This window comes from Macaca fascicularis, chromosome 1 (genome assembly GCF_037993035.2).
Source record: "Macaca fascicularis isolate 582-1 chromosome 1, T2T-MFA8v1.1".
Classification (NCBI taxonomy): Eukaryota; Metazoa; Chordata; class Mammalia; order Primates; family Cercopithecidae; genus Macaca; species Macaca fascicularis.
The window spans coordinates 190,721,524-190,746,193 of record NC_088375.1 but is presented as its reverse complement, the minus strand read 5'-3'; the positions used below and the strand labels follow the sequence as shown (position 1 = coordinate 190,746,193).

Below are 24,670 nucleotides of genomic sequence, written 5' to 3'. Positions count from 1 at the left end.
GATCTCTGGCCTCAGTAACCTGGATACAGGAGAGTCTGGGGCTGGGGCTGGAGGGGCAGAACATGGGAACATCTCCCCTGGGCCGAGCAGTCCCCAGTGGCCATTAGTGCCTCCTGCCTCAAGGAAAACCTCAGAGCCATCTCTGGGCACCTCTCAGGACTCCAGGTGCCTTGAGTCCAGGCCTTCATATAGCAGGTGAGAGAGACAAGAATACACCTTGTGCTTATCCATTGCAGAGCCCTGACTGGCAGCAAGGGACCTGCCAATATTGTGGGCAGCAGACAGATGACTGGCACCCCCAGGCATGCTGGGCTCCACTCCAGGAGGCCCTGGGGAGAGTGATGGGGGACCCCGGGTGGGCCCTGGACAGCTCCTCGCTTCCCACCCCAGACAAGCCCAGCAGGGAAGACTGGAGGCAATGGCCCCGTCCTGCGCTGTAGCGGCTGGGGGCGGCGTCTGCCCTCACCGACTGGCAGCAGGCAGGCACTCTGGGAAGTGGCTTTGGTTCTTGACCCTAGCAGTCCTGAGATTTGAGGGCAGCCCTGCGTACTGCTCCTCCCAGACCCATCCCACATCGCCTCAGAGGACATTCCCTCTTTTGCCTTCTGAAGGTCAAGTCGGGATGTCCTACAGGGGAGAAGGGTAGCTTTTGAGTCTCCTCACCCTCGCTGCCATCCGCTGACATCTCCACCCGTCGCCAGAGTCCAGGGATGAGGACACACCGGCTCCCAGCCCATGCGGGCACTTGCCCTGGACCCTGGAAAATGTTCTGTGGGGTCTCTCTCTTTCCAGCTGAGACTCTTGCCCCATCCCCTTCCCCCACCCTTCACCACTGAAACCATGTACCACGTTTCCCTGCCCCCTCACCCACTCTCCCCATAGGAGTAACTGCCGTGGCACAGACAATGAGGCTGTATTGATTAGTACAATTCCTGGGCACCTCCGGCCCGTCTCCCCGGGAGCTAGGACAATGCAGCTTTGATACACAGAGCAGATTCTCAGCAGGTCCTTGGGCTGGGGGAGCCCTCACACCCCCACTCTCCTCCCCCTCGCCCCCGCCACACAGCTAACTCTTCCTGCACTCCTTTGCACAGTTGCAACTTTCTGGGTCACTTTGGCTGGTGTCTGTCTCGCTTGCTGGCTGTGCCTGCCCCTCCCTGGCACGGACCACTCAGCCCCTCTCCCCACCCGCAGCCCAGCCTCTCAGCCTGCCTGGCACCAAAGAGGGGGCTCAACCTCCTGGAAGGTGACTGACCTGTTCTGGGGAAGAGGGGGCCACAGGTCCATGAGCCACGGCCATCCCAGGGCGAGCGATCGCAGCCCGCGTGTCTCCGCCGCTCATTCACACCTCTGCCAGCTCCAGGGCGACACTGACGCATCCCCTGCCTCTCCCACTGTTGGGCTGGGCAGCGTCAATTACTTTCACCTCATCTCCTCCCTAAGCTCTGCCTACCCCCTCCCCTGGCCCTGCCCCTCTGGCCAGTCCCCATGCAGCCCAGCACGGGTGCTCTGGAGCTGGAGAGTGGGGTGTGTGGGGTTTGTTCTGTTTTTCCCTTGTTCCCAGCAAGTAACTGGAACAAAACACACACACACGCACGCACACACACACACACACACACACACACACACACACCACAGAGTCGGGCAGAGCGGGCGAGAGGGTGGCTCACTCCCCCCACAGAGCTGACCAGACACTGTCTGAGCCCACGGGCTGGGCTCCTGGTAGGGTAGTTGGGTGTCTGATGAATGATGGGGTCTGCCCTGTTGGGCCCTGGATGATGACTGGCAGCAGGATGGAAGGCACAGTTCACAGGGCACCACCAGAGCAGCTCAGGCTCCTCGGAGGGGTGCAGGCTGGGAGAAACCAAGGCCTAGGGCTGCTAAGGCTGTATCTGACCCCCCCGCCCCACCAGAGATGGGGACTCCCAACATGCCAGGATGATGGGGCGTCTTCCTAGGAGAATGTGACTGACCATGCAAGAAAGCCCTGGCCTAGTGAACCACGCTGTCACCTGTCTGAACAAAGATGGTGTTAGCCAAGGGGGCAGTCATCCCAGAGTCCAGACAAAGGGGGGCTGTGGAATAAGAACCCGTGAGGATTTGCACCGTGATGCCCAGAAGCTGAGGTGCTAGTCTGGGAGTGTGTGCAGCGTGGGCTGGTAGGTCCAGTGGTGTCGTCACCATGACTGCAGTCACCATGACTGTGGTGGGATGCCACTCAGACCCATCCAGTCCCTTTCTCTGAGGCCACACACACTGGCCAGTCTCCTGCTGACCCCAAGATACCGCAGACCAGTGGCTCAGAAGGTGGGCATATGTGTTCCAGTGCTGGGAAGGTGTCAGGCCCTCTGGAAACTGGTCAGTCAGCAGAAGGCTTGGCTTATCGTAGGACCTCAGGAAATATCAGTCAGATGGACACGTGCATGAATTCTGGTGTAAGAACAGCTTTCCTGTGAGTTTGGTGAGTGTGGCAACCCCACAGGGAATATAAGGAGTTTTGTCAAGCACAGGATGACATTAAAAATGAAAAAACAGGGCCGGATTCAGTGGCTCACGCCTGTAATCCCAGCACTTTGGAAGGCAGAAGAGGGCAGATCACAAGGTCAGGAGTTCGAGACCAACCTGACCAACATGGTGAGACCAACCCCATCTCTACTAAAAATACAAAATTAGCTGGGTGTGATGGCACATGCCTGTAATGCCAGCTACTCGGGAGGCTGAGGTGGGAGAATCACTTGAACCCAGGAGGCGGAGGTTCCAGTGAGCCAAGATCGCGCCATTGCACTCCAGCCTGGGCAACAAGAGCAAAACTCCCTCTCAATAATAATAATAATAATAATAAATAAATAAATAAAAATAAAAAGATAGGCGGGGCACAGTGGCTTAGGCCTGTAATCTCATTGCTTTGGGAAGCCAAGGCAGGAGGGTCACTTGAGGTCAGGAGTTCATGACCAGCCTGGACAACATAGTGAGATCCTGTCTCTACAAAAAACTGGCCAGGTGTGGTGGTGTGTACCTATAGTCCCAGCGACTCAGGAGACTGAGAAGGGAGGATTGCTTGAGCCCACACGTTGGAAGCTGTAGTGAGCTATGATCACACCACTGCACTCCAAACTGGGTGACAAAGTGAGACCTTGTTTCAAAAAATTAATAAAAAATAAATTTTAAAATAAGATAAAAAGTCACAGGCTTTAGAGTTTGACAGTCCTGGGTTCAAACCCTAGCTCTGTTAGTTTCTCACCATATATAACCCTAGGCAAGTCCCTTAACATGTTGGATCTCAGTTCCTGCATCTCTAAAACAGGGATACCACTCGCCAATCACTGAACCTAGTGAGCAGTAGTAATAATGGTAACAGAAAACACATAGTAAGTGCTTGCTGTGGGCCAGGCACTGTCCTGGCTCAGCATATGTGGGACACTTGCTTCAGAGACAGCCCGTCACCCTGTGGGCACTCACCTAGTATGGTACAAGTTAACTTCCCATATGTTAACTCACTGGGTCCTCCCAGCTGTCCCATGAGGTAGGTCCATTATTATCTCCATGTTGGTTTGGGGAAGATGGGGACAGGCCTTGGCTCAAGCAAGTGTCCTAAGGATGGCCTCAGATCCTACTGACTCAGCTGCTCACTCAGCCAGCCTCATGCGCCTGGTCCCCAGACACACTCCCCTGACTTCCTGCAGGCGCAGACTGAGGGCCAAGGCGCTGGCTGGGCCACTGGCTCCAGGAAGGTCCAGTCACCCATGATGCCCAAATGCTCACTTCCACCCAGGGTGGGCTCTGGGCTCTGGCTGCCCTGGCCTGGGCCGGGTGCCCAGAACAGGCAGCCCTGGCTGGATGGCTTTCCCTGGCTCTGGCCATGGGGACAGGAGGCGGCAGCAGCCCAGCTGGGCCCTGGCCGTAATGAGACCTCATTAGCGAGATCCAGCTGCTCCAGCCCCACTTAGGAAGGCTGACTCCCCCAGCTCCCGCCTCTGACTTTTCCTAATAAGAGTGGGCCTGCTTCCAGAGGGGCAAGGAGGCTAGGGTCTTTGTTGTCCCCTGTGACTCTGGAGGGAAGGTCCCGCTGAGCTGGGACTGAGAAGTGCCAGGGATGGGGGAGGGCCGCAGGGCGGCTGTGTGGGAGGCCGGGCTACAGGCCTCCCTGAGTAGGTGGGCTACAGAGGAAGTGGGGAGGAAGAGGGAGGGCAGGCCCCCTGACCTGAGAGGAAGCTGAAGAAGGCTGGGCCTTTTCCTCTGGATCTAGATATTGTCCATTTCACTGAGGAGCCAGTAGCTGCTAATCTAGGATCAGTGGAAGGTCATTGCTTAGGCTGTCCTGGCTAGAAGAGCACCTCCACTGTGCTAGGCCTTATCTAAGGAGAATGGCCACTGTGTGCCAATCCCTGAGCCGGGATAGCATTTACTGGGTGTCAAATCTTGTGCTGGAAGCACCTGCTGTGTGCGAGAACCTGCATCAGCAGAATGCCCACCATGTGCCATGTCCGAAGCTGAGACAGCACTCATTGTGTGTCAGCCCCAGGTGAGGAGCCCCTATGGTGTGCTAGGTCCTGCACTAGGGGAGTACCCCAGGTATGCCGAATTCTGTGCCAGGTAAAGACCCAGTGTGTGCCCAGCTCTGAGCTGGGTGAGCACCCACTGCGTGCCTGGCAGTGTGCTAGACGAATGCCTACAGGGTGACAGGCTGTCTTCTAAGGGAGTGTCTAATATGTGCCAAGTCTGCACTAGCTGAGCATTTGCCACATGCTAAGACTTGGGTTAGGTGAGTGCCCAGGCAGCGACAGGCCCTCTACCAAGGGAGTGTCCAAGGTGTGCCAAACCTTGTGCTTGGTGACCTCCCAGTAAGGCACCAAGCCTGCACTAGTTGAGCACTTGCTACATGCCAACACTTGGGCTGGGTGAGTCCCCACTATGTGCCAGGTCCTATGACGGATGCTATAGACAGGAGGTGCCCAAACCCTCAGGGCAAAACATATGAGAACAGGTCAGGGTGGGGCAGCCCCTGGCAGCCTGTGGTGCTTGCAAGTCCTCCTGGGATTTGGATGCTCTGGCACCCAGAGCCCTAATCCAAATGAGTCTGTTCCTGTTCATTGAGGCTTCCCAGTGGCAGAAACAATCAGCGTGCTCAGACATGAGAAGAGGTCAAGGAAGCCCGCCAAGGCCCGGACTGCCCAAGACTCTGCATGAGTGGGTAGTGGCACTAGGGAGGGGACTGAGGTGGCCAGCCTGGGAAATGGTGTGACATTGGTGGGTGAAGGATTAAAACTGAGCTAGTGGGGGCTCTCTTGCCTCCTGTCCTGGGTCCCTCTCCTCCAGCCCCTTGCCCTTTGAGACCTAGGTGGCCCTGCTCCACACGTGTACGAGGGCCTAGGTCTCCATGGAAGGACCACCCCACCCACCCCCTAGTGCCCCCAAGCATCCCAGCTGCTCCCAGGCTTGGAGGCACCCTGGCCAGCTGGGTTCTCACACAGCCCTGTCCTAGGAGCTGCTGAGGCGTGAGGGAGGCAGCTGAGCTGGCCTGGCAGAGACCATCTGGGCTGGGAGTGAGGGAGGGACACGTGCAGCGGGCATGTGGGCCTGGGCACGTGCTGGTAAGCTGCTTGTTACCCATGGGGCACTGGCTGTAGCATCCAGCAGAAGCTCCAAGGATAACACAGGGTGTCTGCCGACACTGAAGAGACTTAGAGGGCCAGTGTCCTCACACCCAAACCTGGGTAAAGGGGGATAGAAGTGAGGATCCCGTGGTAGGGGCCAGTGCCTGCTCCATGCATGCCAGGGTACAAACAGAGCAGCAGAAGCCACAGAGAATTGTGATGGTCCAAGTGCATGGTTACACACACACCCCTTAACATCCTCTTTTGATCTACCAGGGTATCCAAAGAAGAAGCCTGTCAGAATGATGCTTCCTTAGTTACTGGCCATAGGAAGACACGGAAGACACAAACGTGCTGACTGGGCTGCCTGTGTTAGCAGAGATGGGGTTCGGCTGGGACCAGCTGCCCTGTGCACCTCAGAGGCTGTGTCTAGAGGCAAGCACTGAACGGAGGTGGCTTCAGTCCCAAACTGGAACCCAAGAATAGAGTGGAATAGTCCAAGGTCATCAGCAGAGCTGAAAAGGAAGCAGGAATAGAATCTCCAAGCAACCACTGGGGGTGCCCATGGGACGGATGCTATGAGCCTCAAACGCAGCAACAGTGGGCAAAAGCCAAAGGGCAGAGAGCGGGGAGGAGAGCGAGCCTCAGCTATCTTTAGGCACATCCTAGTGCTGGGAACAGGAGTCCCAAGGCAGCATTCCCATCCACAGACAGGCTGGCCAGGCCGACCGGCAGAGCACAGTCCGGGAAGCTCAGTTCAGGCAGGGACTCTGGGACACTGGGACCCATGCCCTCTGTGCTGCTCACATCTCTCCGCCTGTCCTCCTCCCAGTCCTTCCAAGTCACTCCAGAGAAAGAAGAGCCACCAGGGAGGACTCAGAGGTTTCATGGGGCTCAGAATCTCCATGGTAGAAAGGGACAGGGCCACACCCCACTTCCTGTCACAAGCCCATGGCAATTCCAAGACCTCTCCAGGAAAGGCGGGGCCATGTTTGGGTTCTCAGATGGGATTCACCCCTAGCAAGTGTTCAGGTCATAAGACCTCCATCTGGGCCCATTTCTGAGCACCCAGATTTCAGGAATCTTAGGAATACTTTCAGGAGCTTGGTTCATTCAGACTTACTCCAATCAGTCAATAAGCAGGGGGCTAGACCAGAGGGATGGGGCCAGGGGTTGGATGCAGGAGGTTCAGAACAGGGCCAGATAGAAGATCCTGAGCTTGGAACAGAACCACCCGGTTCTCTCCCACAAACTGTTCTTTTTAAATTTTTAAAAATTTCTTTTCTTTCTTTTTTTTTTTTGAGACAGAGCCCTGCTCTATTGCCCAGGCTGGAGTGCAGTGGCACAATCTCGGCTCACTGTAGCTGGGATTACAGGTGCGTACCACCACATCTGGCTAATTTTTGTAGTAGAGACAAGGTTTCACCATGTTGGGCAGGTTGGTCTGAAACTCCTGACCTCAGATGATCCGCCTGCCTCAGCCTCCCAAAGTGCTGGGATTACAGGTGTGAGCCACCACGCCCAGCCCAAGTTGTTCTTTTAAACCAGGTACTTTGAGTCCCAGAAATCTTTGGTGAGAGGCAGGGCTTGTTTGGGGAGGGCTCAGTAAAGACCCCAGGCCAGTGAATCTTTCATTAAATGAGAAAAGCAACACAGGAGATTGACAGGATGGGAGCTGCTGAGGGAGGGACTGTCCATGGTCAGTCCCTGGTCCCCACCCCCGGCAGCCATCCAGTCTAGCCTGTCCCCAGGGAAGATCTCAAGAGAAGGAAGACAACCATTGCCTCTGGGACAGGATTTGGCATCACTTTCCTGGTTCCTGCTTCTGGTGCTGACCTGGTCCCTCCATCAGCTAGTCTTGCTCCTTTAAGAACCTCACCCAGGCTGGGCGCGGTGGCTCACGCCTGTAATCCCAGCACTTTGGGAGGCCGAGGCGTGTGGATCACCTGAGGTCAGAAGTTTGAGACCAGCCTGGCCAACATGGTGAAACACCGTCTCTACCAAAAATACAAAATGAGCCAGGCTTGGTGGCACATGCCTGTAATCCCAGCTACTCGGGAGGCTGAGGCATGAGAATCGCTTGAACCCGGGAGGGGGCAGAGGTTGCAGTGAGCCGAGATCACACCACTGTACTCTAGCCCAGGCACAGAGTGAGACTTGGTCTCAAAAAAATTAAAAAAATAAAAAGGATCTCACCCACCCCGCTGTGTCTCCTGGCCTCACCACTACCTCCCCTGTGCTCTAAGGTTGAGGGCAAAGAAAAGCCAGGACATGGGGGAAGGGTGGAGAGAGATTTTCTGAGAGTCCTCAGGAGAGCACTCAAAACAAAATGTTGTTACTTTTCAGACTGAGAAGGACCCAGAGAAGTGGAGAAAAAACCAGGCAGGGTCTGAGGGAGGAGCCCTTGATCAGCACAGACGGAAGCCGCCCGCACAGCCCCACACTGCACTGTCCTCTCAGCACATGAGTGACCTCCTTCTGTCCGCAGCACCTCTGTGACAAGGATGGGGCGCACACCTCCTGCCTTCTGGCAGATCTTCGTGGGCTCTGTGGGCTTGGAGCCTGACACTCTCTGACCTGGTAGATGAGGGGCTACCTGCTCATGCTGGGGTCAGCTGGGAACTCAGGAGCCCTGGCAGTGCTGGCCTTCCTAAGCCTTCCTGTCATGGCAAGCAGCTGGCAGGAGGTCCTGGGGGCAGAGCTTGGGACTCCCCTTCCTCCCCACAGTCTGGCCTCTGTACTCACCAGCATCCCTTTGGCACCTTTTCCTACCATGGCGGCGGTGGGCTGGGGCTCTGGTGATGGGGACCACACTCACAGGCTCTGCTTCCAGCGCCTTTCAGGCCACAGACCTCAAGAGCTGTGGAGAGAGCAGAGGGTGAGGTGAAGACTTGGCCATGTGGCCCACAGGGCTCTCCACACAGGTAGTGCAGAGCCACCCACCACCAGCCGGCCCAGGCCCTCTGCCAAGCCATGTCCGCATGCTGCTCCTTTCTTTCTGGAAGACCCTCCGATCCAGCTCCTTCCCAGTGCCCCCAACCTTTCCCCTGGATCTCTTGATCTCCAGGCTTCGTGTCCCAATGGGCAAAGGTCTATTTTTGACTCTCCAGATGCCCAATCCTGTAAAAGATAAAAAATGAATACCGAACTGGGATGGAGTCCAACTCCTTCATGGTCTATGTGAATGGCTTCAGCCTTTCCCGGAGGGGAATCAGCTCCGGTCAGCACACTCTCCCCATCCTCACCCCAGCCAGGCAGCCAGGATGGCCCTTCCCCATCTGGGTGGCACCCAGTGTGGGCTCCAGGGCAGCTGGGCTTGTTGTCATGTCATTCACTTGGACCAAGCTCTGGGCCAGCCACACACCCCTGTGCAGCCACGCCTCCTTCCACTCCCAGCTGTCCCCTCCACAGCAGTTCACCAGGTGAAATTCTACAAATCCTCAGCACTGCACCGGGCTAAATGTCACCTCTTCTCTGCAGCCTTTTCTGACCCACTCTCTCAAAAGAATAAAAAAGTTGCTTCCTCTTTTCTGTTTTGTGCAAATCTCTACTAGTATTCTTATTTCGTATGACACTTATTTGCTTTTAAGTTCATCGACCATGAGTCAGTGAGTTCCCCGAGGGCTTGGGACTGTTTCTTTTGCCCTCTGTGCCCAGCACGTTGCACGGCACTGGGCTTACAAGAAGTGTTAGTTGAATTAAAATGGAGGGAAATAGCGAAGGCGGGACCTCTGGAATGAGGGATCCAGGCCAGCCCAGGATCTTGTGGGAAGCATCTGAGGGGCAAGGTGGGGCTGGCGAGCTGTGGGGCAGCAGCCACGTGGAAGGAGCAGCCCCATGGCAATGCTGGTGCACACGGGCTTAATGTCAGATGGGATGGAAGAAAGGTTAGTTTTTGACCGGCCTCAGGAGAAATCCATCTTCAGAGAGCCTTAAAGAGTTGTCTCATTGCATTCCAGCCTGGGTGACAGAGTGAGGTTCGGTCTCAAAAAAAAAAAAAGAGTTATCTTGGCCGGACGTGGTGGCTCACACCTGTAATCCCAGTACTTTAGGAGGCCAAGGCAGGTGGATTACCTGAGCTCAGGAGTTCGAGACCATCCTGGCCAACATGGCGAAACCTGGTCTCTACTAAAATTACAAAAATTAGCTGGGCGTGGTGGCGGATGCCTGTAATCCCAGCTACTCGGGAGGCTGAGGCAGGAGAATCGCTGGAACCTGGGAGGCGGAGGTTGCAGTGAGCCGAGATCCCACCACCACTGTACTCCAGCCTGGGCGACAGCGGGACTCGGTCTCAGGAAAAAAAAAAAAAAAAGAATTATCTCATGGGAGGAAACCCCTCCTCAGGGCCTAGACCCAGGAAGGATTCGGCTCTGCCTCTCTCTGGAGCCTTTCCTGCCTTCCCAGGGAGTCTGTTCCCAAGGCTATTCTGGGCAACTCTGCCCTACCCACAGCCACCTGTCAAGGGCCACCTCTCACCTACAAGCCCAGGAAGTCTCTGGAAGGCTGGAGGAGAGATGAGGAGGCTGCTCTTTGCCTATGCAAATCAGCCCTTGGCTTTGTTAGGCCCTTTGCCCTGGCTGCCTGGTCTCCTGCAGAGCTTCTCTTAGGGCAGGGTGGGGACAAGATGTGACCCAGGCTGGCCTGTGGCTCAACTTCTTCTCCTAAAGAGGTTCCAGCTCATGGCTTTGGTCTTCTGGGGGCAAGTAAAGAAAGACGGGGGTGTGCTCCCTCAAAATGAGATTATACCTTGTCCTCTCTCACCCCTGTGCCTCCCTCTCAAGCTGTAAACTCTAGATTTGACTCCCTTAAAGCCACCTCTCCTCATTCAAGGACTAATAATGACAATGATGATAGTAATAACAGCAGATGGCATTAGAAAGAGCCATGTCAGCTGGGTGCAGTGGCTTATGCCTGTAATCCCAGCACTTTGGGAGGCCAAGATGGGCGGATCACCTGAGGTCAGGAGTTCAAGACCAGCCTGACCAATATGGTGAAATCTCATCTCTACTAAAAGTACAAAAATTAACCAGGTGTGGTGGTATGCGCCTGTAGTCCCAGCTACTCGGGAGTCTGAGATAGGAGAATCGCTTGAATCCGGGAGTCAGAGATTGCAGTGAGCCGAGATCACACCATTGCTCTCCAGCCTAGGTGACAGAGTGAGACTTTGTCTTAAAAAAAAAAAAAAACAAAAAAGCCACGTCATGGGTTGGAAATTATTAAGCCCACTGGTCAGGTAAGTGAACTGAGGACATTGTGTCTCCAAACTTAGGCTGCAGAGGGCCCTCACCCAGGTTATTCTGGAATTCCTCCCAGTTTACCATCAGAGAGACGGACTCGGAGAGGTCAAATGCCTTCCTTGTAAGTGCTCGAGTGAGGACTTGAACTAGGTTTTCAGACCTGACATCTCTGACTCTGACATCTCTGACTGCAAATGCAATCCCTGCCCTCAGGTAGTTCGTGGACTGGAGGGAAAAGACTGCTTCATGGCGGCTTCCAGGAGAATGAGCTGGGTGTAAAGCTTTGCTCCTTCTCCTGCCTTTGACATTCCTGTTATGTGGCCCCATCTGTCCATTCAGAAAACACCAAATGATTGCCCATGGCGTCCAGCCCCTTCTACGTGTGGAAGATCCACAACACCAGGCCCCACACATGCCCCTGAAGCATTTGTGGGCCACCGCTGACAGGCAGTAGCGGGTCACAGAGGCAGTTTAGCACAAGATAAAGAGCTCGGGCTCTGGGATCTGGTAGGCCTGGGCTGGATTTCTGGCTCAGCTACTCACTAGGTATATGATTTCAAGTAAGTTACTCAACCTCTTTGAGCCTTAGTTTTCTCAGTCTGGAAGATGGGGCCAATAGTAATTTCCTCATAAGTTCTGAAGTTTCTGCCTAATTTTTGTCCTTACCACAAGCCCTCCACATGTTCCTCCCCTCCAATCTGTTAATCCTCCCGAAGCCCTAAATCCCTGATTCTCTCCAATAGTTTTCCACAGCCAACAGGATATGGCCTAAACTGCTTAGCAGGCATTTATGGCTGACCACAGCTAGACTCATTTATTCCGCAATATTGATTGCAGGTCTGCTCTGGGCCAGAACTGTGCTAGGCACCAAGAACTCAAAGGTATCTGTACTCCTGCAGCTTACAGACTAAGGGGAAAGAGTTAAACTGATGACTAAAATTTAAAGAATTACAAACTGAGACCAGGAGCGGTGGCCCATGCCTGTAATCCCAGCACTTTGGGAGGTCAAGGCAGGTGGATCACCTGAGGTCAGGAGTTTGAGACCAGCCTGGCTAACATGGTGAAGGCCCATCTCTATCAAAAATACAAAATCAGCTGGGCGATGTGGTGGGCACCTGTAATCCCAGCTACTTGGGAGGCTGAGGCAAGAGAATCACTTGAACCCAGGAGGCAGAGGTTGCAGTGAGCCGAAGTTGTGCCATTGCACTCCAGCCTGGGCAAAAAGAGGGAACCTCTGTCTCAAAAAATAAAAAAATAAAGAATTGCATACTGAGATAAAGGATGTAAAGAGAAAGATTGTGTTATGAGACTCTACAGTAGGGGAGCCTGGCCTTGTGTAAGACTAGGGGAGGGCTTCCCTGAGGAAGTGATGTTTAGGGGTCTAAAGAAGTAAATTAGGCAAAGTGGCAATAATGAGGAAGAGAAGAGGAAGAGAGAGTCAAGCAAATGAAACAATATGTGGAAAGGCTCTGAGGCTGGAGCTCAGATAGTCAGGGGGAAATGGTCAAAGATTAAAGTGGACAGAGAGGCCTGGCCAGGGCCTTTGGGGTCTGGATTTTGGTCTTCATCTTGAGGGCAAGGGTGGCTATTGAAAGCTTTTAAGCAAAAGATCAACTTCAAGGAGAAGCAATTGGTGGAATATGCATCTTGAAACCATCCCCCTAGATACAGTGTGGAGAAAGGACTGGAGGGAGGCTGAAGTAGAAGAGAGGAAATCAATTAGAAATGGGCCAGGCCAGGCCGGGTGCGGTGGCTCACACCTGTAATCCCACCACTTTGGGAGGCCGAGGCAGGCGGATCACCTGAGGTCAGGAGTTGGAGACCAGCCTGACCAACATGGAGAAACCCCGTCTCTATAAAAATACAAAATTAGCCAGACGTGGTGGCACATGCCTGTAATCCCAGCTACTCAGGAGGCTGAGTCAGGAGAATCGCTTGAACTCTGGAGGTGGAGGTTGCAATGAGTCGAGATGGCACCATTGCACTCTAGCCTGGGCAACAAGAGTGAAACTCCATCTAAAAAAAAAAAAAAAGAAAGAAAGAGAGGAAGGAAGGAAGGAAACAAGGAAGAAAGGAAAGGAAAGGAAAGGAAAGGAAAGGAAAGGAAAGGAAAGGAAAGGAAAGGAAAGGAAAGGAAGAAAGGGGCCAGGTCAAAAATGAGGGGGCTCACAGGTTAGGAAGGTGACAACAGGTTAGGAAGGTGACAACAGGGTGAGGAGAAGTGCACAGATTTCAGATAAATATAAAAGGCAACATAGGAAGACTTGGTGATGAATCGGACTGGGTAGGGGGAGGGATAAGAAGGAGTCTCTGGTTTCTGTTGGTGCAGTGGGAGGAAGCCCATCCCAGAGGACAAACGATGGTGAGGCTGCAGGTTCGGTGTGGGGACAGGAGGGCTGGGTTGGACAAGCTGGTCTGAGCTGCGTGTGAGTCACCCAAAGGCAGATGTTGAGACATCAGTCACAGAACCCTGGCCCATCTTGACAGTCTCACCGCTGAGTATCAGGGCTGTCAGGTCAATCAGTTTTAACGGTCCATCTTGGAAAAGCCCTGGAGTCCTCACTGGGGATGGAAAGGTGACAGGCTCTTTCCCTGGCTTCAAGGACCTCACAGTTTAGTAGGTAGGTAGAGGAAGAAGCATAATTTCCATTCACTGTGATGGAGGAAGTGGAGGAGTTTCGGGAGCAGGAAACAGCCCTTAGTTCTACCTGGGAGCCCAGGTCAGCAACCTGTGGCCATCTGCCGCCACGTGAGACTACCCAGCATTTGCAGAAGGCTCCTGCTTCATGCCTTTGCCCCAGCACCCGTTCCCTCTTTTTTGAGCACCCTTGTCCTGATATCCACCTGTATATATCCTACGCATCCTCAAAACCTATCCCAATGCTATTATCTTCATGAAGCCTTCCTAGGTTCTCCCCGTTGCTGTCAGCCTTCCTACTGTACCCCCACACTGTGTACGTCTCAGCACGCTTGCCACACGTAGCAACTGCGGCATGCTTCCTCGTGCCCAAGTCTGGCTCCCCACTAGATGGAGAGTTCTTCAGGGCAGAGGTGTGCTGCTTCTGTGTTTCCAGAGCCGGGAACTGAGCGGGTACGGCGCAGTCGCCGCATAGGCCAAGTAAAGGGGGCGTTTTCTCTGCGGTCGTTGGAAACACTTGAGCATGCTCAGTGTCGCCCATTAGTCGCTAGAACCAGTCCCCTCACCCACTACTCTCCAACCTTCTGATGCTCCCTCACTTTGGGAGTCTTTAACCTTTCAGGTTATTCTCTCCTTCCCCATTCCTCGCCCCGCAGCCTTCATTTCCCAACGGCCGTACCCTCACGCTCCTTTCAGCGGAGAAATAGACCGCGCTTTGTGCGGAAGCTGTCAGCGAGCTGGGGTCCAGTCTCCTTTAAGAGTGATCCGCGAGGGGGTGTGGCTTGCCGAGAGCAGGCCCGAAAGGGGGTGCGGCTCCTTTAGGTATCTGCGGGCCCGAGGCGCGGAGGCCCCGGGCCAGCAGGCAGGGGCGCGGTCGGTCTCAGAGCAGCGGCACCGCCCGCAGCGTCCCGGTTCCTCGAAGCGGGGCGCGTCCGCTTTAATCGGGAGAGAGATGTAGGGGCACGGGCGTTACATCAGCCGCCACGTGTGGGCCTCAGCTGGCGTGGAGGCGGCGGCCCCGCCCCCGGCCCCTGCGGTGGAAAAGTACCGGGGCGCCGAGGTCCCCGCCCCACGGCCCCGCCCCCGGGCCGGCTCCGGCCCCTCCCGGCCCTCGGGGCAAGCCCCACTCTCCCGCCCGGCCCCGCCGCCGGCTCGCGATCTGCAGTGGCTGCCGGGTGCGGAGCGCCGGCCGGGGGTGGGCGCCCAGGGCTGCTAGGCCCCTGCCCTCACCTGCGGCCGCCCGGCCCCGCCCTAGGCGTGCCGGTAATGAGGGTTGGGGTGGGGAGGGCACGGATTCTTTCCAGGGTAGCATCCCCCAAAGAACTCCTCGCTCGCTCGCAGTCCCTTCCCAAAGCCGCGGCCAGAGCGCGGACAAAGAGAGGCTGAGTGCGCCAGGACTCTCCCGCGCGGCTTCCCGGGTCCCGCGAGCGCACGGGCACAGGCACCGGCACCGGCACCGGGAGGGCAGATAGGGAGGCAGGCCGGCTGGAGGGACCAGACAGGCGGCCAGGCTGGCGGGAGCTGAGAGGCGTTGGAGCGCGCGGGAGCCCGCACGCTAGGCGCAGGCACGGCCGATTATCGACCCCCTCAGGCCCCCAGAGCGCAGAACCACTGGCTCCCCGGACGGACCGTGCCACGCTCTGGCTCCGGCGCTACCCGCACAGCCTGCGCCCGCCGCCCCCGATCTAACCGGCGTCTGGCGCCCCCCCCACCCCACGCAGGAGCTCCCCCCGCTTCCCTCTCCCTCCCGCTTCAGCTCCTTGGTGACAGCGGTGACACCCAGCCGCGCGCACCTACCCCGACCTTTGCGGCGAGACAGACATCCCGGTGCGTGCACCCACACTCTTACCCACAGATGCCCGCATACATGCGCGATCACACACACACACACACACACACACACATATATGCACACGCTGGTCCTGGGGCTCAGCCCCGCGTCGGCTCAGACCGACGGCAGGACCGACGGAGGCGCGGGCCCCAGCGTTCCCTTCCCCCAGCCCCCTTACCATGCTGCAGCCCCCTGCCCAGGCGTGCTGGGTCCGCACCGCGGTGCGCCCAGGTGGCTTTCTTAAAGTGAAAGTTGCATCAGCTTCCCGAGGCTCTGTGCCGCGCCCGCCCCGCCGCGCCGCTCGCAGCTCTTCCACAGCCTGTTGTGTTTTGGTTTCGGGGAGGCGGGGGCTAAGAGTTTGGTGAAAGTTTGAAGAGTGGAGAAGGCTTGGGAGATCTAGCCAAGTCCCTCCCCTACCCGAAGAGCTCCCCTGGCCGTCCTCCCCTCTCCATCCCATCCCCTCCCCCCGTGCAGACTTCTCAGGCTCCTCCTCCCAGGGAATAAAATTACAAGTCTCTCCAGCTTTCAGATGATTGATCCCCACGAACCCCCGGTGGCTCCACAAAGGAGCCCCCTTCTCCGCCCCTGCCTCGCTGCCCTCCAGCTGGGGCCCTTGAGCAAGCAGATGTGGTCCCCTTCGGGCTAGGGTGGAATAAAGCCAGAAGGCCTGGGGCACTTTGGGGGGCTGAGGCTGGAGTTAGCCCTCCAGGCCCCTGGCCTTCTGCGCCTGCGTTTCCCCTAGAGAGAAGTCAGAGCAAATTCCATTCCCTTTGGAGCAGAGCCGCTAGAGACTGTGGGCACTGCTGGGTAAGGCCTAGGTCCTACTCCTTGGAACTAGAGGAGCCCTTTCTCAAATTTCCCTCCTGGACCACCGGCTTGGTCAGCTCTACTTTTGAGGTGGTGTTACAGGGGCTGCAGACACCAACCTGGGATCCCTCCTCCTTCCATGGTGAGACAGACCTGGGTTACAATCTCAGCTAAAAAAAAAGTCTTTGCCAAAAGGAGCATTGTGAGCCTCGGTTTCCTCCACTGTGAAATGGAGAGAAGGGGCTAAGGAAATGCATGTGTGTGTATGTAAAGCCCGTTGCTCCAGGCTGCCTCTGGGGAGGGGTGCCTGGCATGTGGAATGAGGCTCCCACATTTGCATACCTTGTGAGAGCCACCACCTTTCAGGGAAAGTGGCCAGTTAGTACTGTCAGAGGAACTGGTTTTTGCCCCAACCTGAGTGGGGCATCTGCTCAGGGAAGGGGCCCAACCTACAGAGGCAATTTCTACTTTGGACCCTGAGTCCTCACCATTTTCTGGTCATGAAACAGTTTAATTTTTTTCCTTGGGACTGTCAGCCCCCAATACATGCCAAACTCACGTGAAACCAATTGTTGAGTGAGATTGCAGTTTATTAATTTATCAGAGGCACTGAACAAGATAACAGGCATCAAGCCCAGGCATTCCCTGCAATGCAAGCTCTTTCAGGCCACACGCAGTCCATTCCACAAACCTTTCTCAGAGCCAAAGTACAAAGACAGCTCTCTATTGTCTCCTATTCACATTGGACTCCTGATCAGATCTGGGAAGACACCTTAGTCTTATCAGCAAGATTATTTTCATTTTCACTTTGTCCCCAAACCTAGTAGATATAGTATGCTTGGGATTTTTATTCTACAAACCAAGTGCAGGTGTTTCTTGTGTGAGTTGTGTGCACACACACCTGGATCTGGGCAACCTGTTGTGTCTGTGCCCCCAGACGCCTGAGCCCCTGATTGTGTATTTGTGTAGGTACATCTGTGGAAGACTGTGTGCACTGCAGCAGGTCTGTGTAGTTGTGTGTGTGCCCAAATCCTGGGACTGGGCAGATGGGGTCCAAGCCCTCTACATCTCTCCTGCCAGGACTTAACTTCCTCCATAAATTGTTTTTAGGATCTTCCTCCTTGCCTCCTCCCTGGGGCTCATCAAAAGGGATACCACCCCAGGGAAGGTAGATGGAGGATGTTGAAGAGGCCCCCAAGTAGAGGAAGGCGGACAAGGAAGAGTATGAAGGGGAAAAGGCCTCCCTCCTTCTCCCTTCCAGCAGTAGGCTGGGCTGGGGACAGGCCTAGAAGAGGGCACTGAGCGCTAAGAACACAGTGAAGATTCTGAGAGTTTTCATGGCTCAGGGAATCCATATGAAGGGAGGCAGGTGTGGGGTGCTGAGAGCAAGATTCCAGGATGCCCTCAGGCCTAGGGGCTTGGGGCCTGGGCAGTTAGAAGAGAGGGGGATGGGTGCTCAGGGGACAGCCCTCTGAGGCTCCGTCAGAAAGAAGAAGGCTTGGGGACTAACCTGGGGACAGGGAGGCAGCCTAGCACTTTAGCCCATGCGGTGAAGAAAAGAGAACATTTTCCTTGGAGTGTTTAGGAAGATTGGGGATGTTGGCCAGAGGGCTTTATTAAACTAACACTGGCAGAGCACAAAGTCTATTTGTATACATAGAAACAGATTCATGGATGTGTGTTTTACCCACCTTGACCCAGAAAGAGCTTCAGGAAACCGCACAGTGAGCTGTGTCCTGAGGAGACACTTGTGAGAAAGATTCTGGTTTGAAAAGCCATCTCCTTGAGACAGGGACTAGAGAGGCTGTTTTTTCCAATCAGAATGAGGCCCAAAGGAGGCAGGTTTGGGCCCAGCCCAGGTCAGAGCTGGGATAGCCTCCGTCCCTGGCTGTGAGCCCCTGGCTCTGAGCAGCTGGCCCGCAGGCTGGGAAGGGCATGGCCAGCCTGGGCCACTGTGGGGCAAGCAGGGGGATCAGGACTGAGGACAGACTGGGGCGGGGGAGGGGATGGGGGGACTGATGGGGTCAGCCAGTTTGACTGGCCTGCTTCTTCCTGGGGCAGGGCTGCAGCGGGCTGGGGGGCCCACCCACTGCAGGCTGAGATGTGTCTCAGGAGCCTCCAGTTACCGCAGCCAGTGGAGCTATTTCCTGGGAGGGCTGCATCCAGCGTCAGAGCCCCCAGGGCTGGCTGGTTTCCTCCAGTGGTGTCATCAGCCTGCAGGATCAAGGCCTCTGTTTTGGGATGCACGTAAGTCAGTTTAGGTGTGTGTCTAGTAGGAATACGAATAATGCCAGACTTGGGCCACTTCTGGTGGTCACTGCAAGAGCTGGGAGCACTGGGCACCTTGATGGATGGGTGCTGGGGACCTGCTGAGAAGGTGGGGGAAGGTGGACGTTGCCTATAGTTGAAGCCAGGCATGGCTAGGGGTCTCCACCTCCTTAGAACCCCAGCCTCAGTAGCCGGGAAGCATTACTGGGAAGTGCCTGCCTGGGCTCTGCTCTCAGATTCCTCCTTTCTTGAACCTGGAGCCCAGTGGCCAGTGTCTGGCACCTCCCCTGCCCTGTCCCAACGCAGAGAAGCAGGTTAGATTGGTTCCAGATCCGAGAGCTGTCTCTGGGGCTCCAGGTACCCCTTAGGCCATCCTATTGTGGTTTCTTTCCCCCTGAAACCCTGCTACCCCAGCCCCGCCACCCCAGCTCCGGGACAGCATAAGCTAATCATGGGGCTCAGAACAGGGGTTCCAGGCTGGACCTCCGTGGCTCCAGGTAGAATCAGGCATATGGACAGGAAGTACTGACTTTGGCCTTGTCCAAGGGGCAGCCCCAATCTCAGGAGCTTTGAACACCCAGACTCCTAAATAGCTTTGAGCTCCCGAAGTCCCGAATTCCCAATGTCAGGGGTGCCAGAGCACCTAACACTGTAAAGGACCCAAACCCCAGAGCCCCCAGTACCCCATTCCCGGGGGCCTGGGGTACCTAACATCCAGACCACCCCATGTTCATAACATCCCATTTTCAGAGTGCCAGTGTTCCAGTTCACTGGACCTAGAGGGAGGGAGTGGGGTCCCTGCATTACCAAGGTCCCTTCAATGACCTATGATCTGAGGAGTGGCCGTGACTGAAGTTGGGGCTGGGGTAGTGCTGGCAGCTTCCTCGATGCTCCCATCCTGGGTCTGGAGAGGTCGAGCAGACTTGCAGGTGGGATGGCGTTTCCTCTGGCCTCAGCCCGGTCACAGGCCCTGTGGCATTTAATGTCCATTTATTCACTCACCAAATATTAGTGCACATCTGCCATGTGCTGGGAACTGAGCTACTCTCTGGGAGTACAACCGTGAGAGAGAAGGGGTTCCTGTTCTCCCAGATGGGACAGGTGATGACATTGTGCCTGTGCTGTTATGTCAGTGTGGCTCAGCCATCTGTGGTCCATGTGTGGCTGCGGGCATGGCTATGAGAATGAATGGCTGTGTGATGGTGTTGGTGTGAGGCTGTGCCCGCAGCCCACAGCAGCAAGCTAACGTGTGTGACTATAATGGCGGGTCTGGCTATGTCTGTCTGTCCAGCCAGCCTAATAATCCCTCTTTGCCTCACTGCTATTTCAAGGATTGGAAGTAAAGCCCCCCTTCCCCTCAGACCCGAGGTACCGAGGGTCAGGCCTCCCTGTAGGGAGGAACAGACTGGTTCCTGAGCTAGAGACTGACCCCGGAGCCGCCCTGCAGCAGGGCTAAAGATTTCTCCCACTGCTCCTGCCCCTGCTGGACCCAGAGCCTCTTTGGATTGGGAAGACAGGAAGAGGGGTGGCTATAAGCCGAGCAGTCGACACCAAAAATAGCCATCTGCCCTCGGGAGGATCCTCTGGCACCACTCCCTCCTCCACTCCAGCCCAACCCGGCCCACTGACCTAGAGCCTCGGTAGGGCTCCTGTCTGACTCCACTTCCCCAACTCCTATCTGAGTATCCCTCTCAGATTCAAAGGAGGGACAGAGCAATGATGTCACTACAAATGATGACATCATAAAGAGCTCTGGCATCACAAGGAGTGACCCCAGGCCCCGGGCGGGGCTCCATCTGCTGGCAGCTCCCCAGCAGGGATGGCAGGGCTGGATAAGCCCTGTGCGGGGCCCTGCCTTATCTGTCCCCCACACATATGTGATAAGCCTCTTACCATGGGCTGGCCCAGGGAGCAGGTGGGGAGCAGGCCGGAAGAGGGGAAAGGCCAGCTGGGGCTGGCTGAACTCCAGGGAAGAAAGCCAGGGTCAGGGAGTCCTGGCAGAACCCCAGCAAGGGGAGATGCGGGGCAGTGTGGAGCTGTGGTTAGGGTCATGGATTCTGAAGCCAGGCTGCCTGCATTTGTATTCCAGGTCTCCACTTAATGGCTATGTAAGCAGACCTCAGCTTCCTCAATATTCCTCACCAGGAATACTATCAATATTAGCAGTGACTATCAACCACGGTATTGTTGTGGGGATTAAAGGATTTAATGTGTGTGAAATCGGCACAGAAGAGGGCCTGGCTCATAGAGAGCACTCATCCATCCTCCTTCCTAGATCTGATCTTCGCCGGGAGCTGCCCACCATACCCAACGGCATACTTGGGTGGCCGGGGCCTAGCTGGGGTTTCCAAAAACTGCCCAGCCCCCCACACATCCCACACCTACCCTGTCTGTACTCACCCTGAAACTCCCCAGGAATCCTGGCCTTTTCGGCATATTTTCTTCCAGCAATCTCCCCAGACACATTGTGGCCCTGGTGCCCTCTGGTGACAAAAGCCATACATGGCAGTTACAGCTGCATCCCCAGGACACATTGGGCCAGACAAGGTGCTGCCCCTTGTCTGATTATTTTATGCCATCACATCAGGTTTTCAAAGTAGGAATTACCTGCGTTTTCTGGAATGAGAGCTCAGGCAGGTTAAATAATTGGCTGCAGGTTACAGAACTAATAGGTGGTAGAACGTGAACTTGAATTCAGGTTGGCCTGTGTCCAAAACCTGAACTTGAATTCAGGTTGGCCTGTGTCCAAAAGCTATTATTTCACCCCATGCACAATATACTTGGGGGGATGTGCTGGCATGGCCACAGGGCCCAGTAGATGTTTTACATTATGAGCCACTCTGCTAGTTTGAGTATACCTATGGTTGAGTGTATGGCCGTTGAGATTCTCCATCTGTGAATATAGAATAGTGTGACCTGGTGTGTTGGCTTTTTTGTGACTTTGGTGTGGCTGTGTGATTGTATTGTGTGAGTGCAGCCATGGTTGGGCTTGTGAGAGATTAGCCGTGGCGTGAGGGGCTGGCCTGACTCTGTGTGTGTGTGTGTGTGTGTGTGTGTGTGTCGGTATGACTGTGTTGTGGAGGGATGTATAGCCAGTGGGATTGTGTAGCGAAAGGTGACGAAGGGCCCTGAGTTCCCAGCGCCACTTGCCTTTTTGGTCCTAGGCCTGCATCTGCTCATCATGACTGCATGATGGATGGCTTCACATGCCGAACACACTCCCAGGGGACTACTCGGTTTCTCTTTCCCCCAGCCCCCCTTTTACTTTTCGAGGAAGTAAAGCAAATAGTACCACAGATGGAGTTGGTCTTCCTTTTTTCCATGGGATATTTGTGAAAGCATTTTACATGCCTTTGAGTGATATCTAAAAAGAAGTGTCATTTTTAAAAAGTCAATGTGACTATTCTAATTAATTTGAACATCAATTCTCAGGGTGTTGATTGCAGATCCCTGGGAATCTTTAAGACTCTTACAGGGGATCCACAAGGCAAAAGCTATTTTCCTAAGAATACTAAGTTGTTATTTGCCACTTTCACTTTATCGATATTTGCACATGATGTAAGAGCAACAGTGGGTGAAACTGTTGGCACCTAAGCGTGAATCAAGGCACGGCACTCAACTGTACCAGTAGTCTTTGTATTCTTCTCCACCGTGGTGCGTGAATAGTAACAATAGGAGGAAAAAAAAGGGCCAGTTTTGCCTTATTTATTTATTTATTTTTATTTTTGTGATGAAGTCTCACTTCATCACCTAGGCTTGAGTGCAGTGGCACAATCTAAGCTCGCTGCAACCTCCACTTCCTGGGTTCACGTGATTCTTCTGCCTCAGCCTCCTGAGTAGCTGAGATTACACGGGCGCACCAGCACGCCTGGCTAATTTTTGTATTTTTAGTAGAGACAAGATTTCACCATGTTGGCCAGGCTGGTCTTGAACTCCTGACCTCAAGTGATCCACCCACCTGGAACTCCCAAAATGCTGGGATTACAGGATTGAGCCACCATGCCCAGCCTCAGTTTCTCTTTAAAAGTCCTTGGTGAAGCAGTAAAATTATTATTATTTTATTTTTAAAGGCATGTTTTGTTTGTTTTATACTTTAAGTTCTAAGGTACATGTGCACAACGTGCAGGTTTGTTACATACGCATACATGTGCCATGTTTGTTTGCTGCACCTATTAACTCGTCATTTACATTGAGTATTTCTTCTAATGCTATCCTTCCCCCAGATTCCACCTCACGACAGGCCCCGGTGTATGATGTTCCCCTCCCTGTGTCCAAGTGTTCTCATCGTTCAGTTCCCACCTATGAGTGAGAACATGCAGTGTTTGGTTTTCTGTCCTTGTGAAGCAGTAAAATCATTGTTTTGTGATTTATGTAGCAGTAGTTACTTTATTTTTATTATGGATTGGTATTTCATTGTATAGACACATAATTTGCTTAAACATTTACATGTTGATGGACATTTAGGCTGTTTTCTGTTTCTTGGTATTATGAATAAAATTGATATGCACATTCACATGCAGATCTCTGTGTGGACGTATATTGTCATATCTCTTGAATTAATACTTTGGAGTGGGATTGTTGGAGCATATGATAGGTACTTTTATAAGAAATTTCCAGTTTCCCAAAGTTGCTGTACTATTTTGCATTCTGATCAGCAATTTTGAGACTTCTAGTTGCTCTACATTCTCACCAACTTATCAACCTTTTAAACTTTAGCAATTGTAATAAGTGTACCGTGGCATCTTATTGTGGTTTTAATATGCAATTTCCTGATGATTAATGATTTGAGCATCTTTTCATGGACTTTTTGCCATTCATATATCTTCCCTAGTGAAGTATTCATTCAAATCTTTTGACTTTTTTTTTAATTGAAATTATTTTTGAGACAGGGTCTCACTCTGTCCTTCAGGATGGAGTGCAGTGGCACAAGACTCACTGCAGCCTCGACCTCCTGGGTTCAAGCCATCCTCCCACCTTAGCCTCCTGAGTAGTTGGGACTACAGGCCTACACCACCATGCCTGGCTAATTTGTTTATTTTTTATAGAGACAAGGTCTTACTATGTCATCCAGGCAGGCCTTGAACTCCTGGGCTCAAGTGATCCTCCTACCTCCCAAAGTGCTGGGATTATAGGCATGAACCACCATGCCTGGCCTTTTTGACCATTTAAAAAATGAGTTTGCATTATTATCACTGAGTTGTAAGAGCACAATTATTTTTCACAGTCTGTTTCTTATCTTTTCATTTTCTTAACAGTGCCTTTTAAAGAACAGAAGCTTTTCATTTTGATAAAAATAAATTATTTTTTTCTTTTATAGTTTGTACATTTTGAGTCCTATCTAAGAAAATATTTACCCAACTCAGGACCCTCAAAGATTTCCCCTTATGTTTTTGTCTAGAAGTTTTATAACGGTAGCTATTACTTTAGTTCTATGATCCATTTTGCTTTATTAAACTATGCAAGGGAAGGAGTTGAGCTTTGTTTGTCTTTGTTCTTGTTTTGATTACAGATTTCCAATTGTTCCAGCACTGTTTGTTGAAAATACTGTCCTTTTTCTATTGAATTAACTTGTGATCTTTGTCAAAAGTCAATGGATCGTGAAGATGGAGGTGGTGGCTCATGCCTGTAATCCCCACGCTATGAGAGGCTGAGGCAGGAGGATCACTTGGGGCTAGTAGTTTGAGACCAGCTTGGGCAACATGGCAAGACCCCATCTCTACAAAAAATAAAAAAAGAAATCAGTGGACCATATATGTACAGATCTATTTTGGATTCACGCCTGTAAGATACTGAGCATCGGCTGGGCGCAATGGCTCACGCCTGTAATCCCAGCACTTTGGGAGGCTGAGGCGGGCAGATCACCTGAGCTCGGGAGTTTGAGACCAGCCTGACCAACATGGAGAAACCCCGTCTTTACTAAAAATACAAAATAGCTGGGCATGGAGGCGTATGCCTGTAATCCCAGCTACTCAGGAGGCTGAGGCAGGAGAATCACTTGAATCCGGCAGGTGGAGGTTGCAGTGAGCTGAGATTGAGCCATTGCACTCCAGCCTGGGCAACAAGAGTGAAACTCCGTCTCAAAAAAAATTAAATAAATAAAAGATACTGAACATTTTTTGATCTGTATGTCTTTATGTCGGTACCACACTGTACTGATTATTTTATATTGTCTAGAAGAAGCAGTAACATTATTAACTTTACTAAGTCTTAAGCCTTGATTATATGTCTTTGAAATATTTTGTGTGACAAAATGGGAAGTATGCTTATCTCAAGGAAAAGCACTTATGCAATTGAA

General features: G+C 53.5%; 1 protein-coding gene across 29 annotated transcripts in view; it reads right to left on the bottom strand.

Annotated features, from left to right (window-relative positions):
- The window catches only part of SLC6A9 (solute carrier family 6 member 9), a 35,076-nt gene extending 19,450 nt beyond the window's left edge, over positions 1-15,626 (bottom strand). For 11 of the 29 annotated variants that reach the window (XM_045372424.3, XM_065523593.2, XM_065523607.2 and 8 more), the window contains exons 1-2: positions 15,479-15,626; positions 8,340-8,454 (exon numbers count right to left, since the gene is read on the bottom strand). In XM_045372424.3, the coding sequence (XP_045228359.1) occupies positions 8,340-8,369 (30 nt within the window). In that variant the 5' untranslated portion in view covers positions 8,370-8,454; positions 15,479-15,626. Of the gene's footprint in view, positions 1-663; positions 774-1,255; positions 1,534-8,339; positions 8,455-14,148; positions 14,398-15,478 lie in introns of those variants that run through there. The other 18 variants (XM_045372432.3, XM_015437004.4, XM_074009082.1 and 15 more) reach the window with 4 other exon arrangements.
- Positions 15,627-24,670: the final 9,044 nt, after the last annotated feature.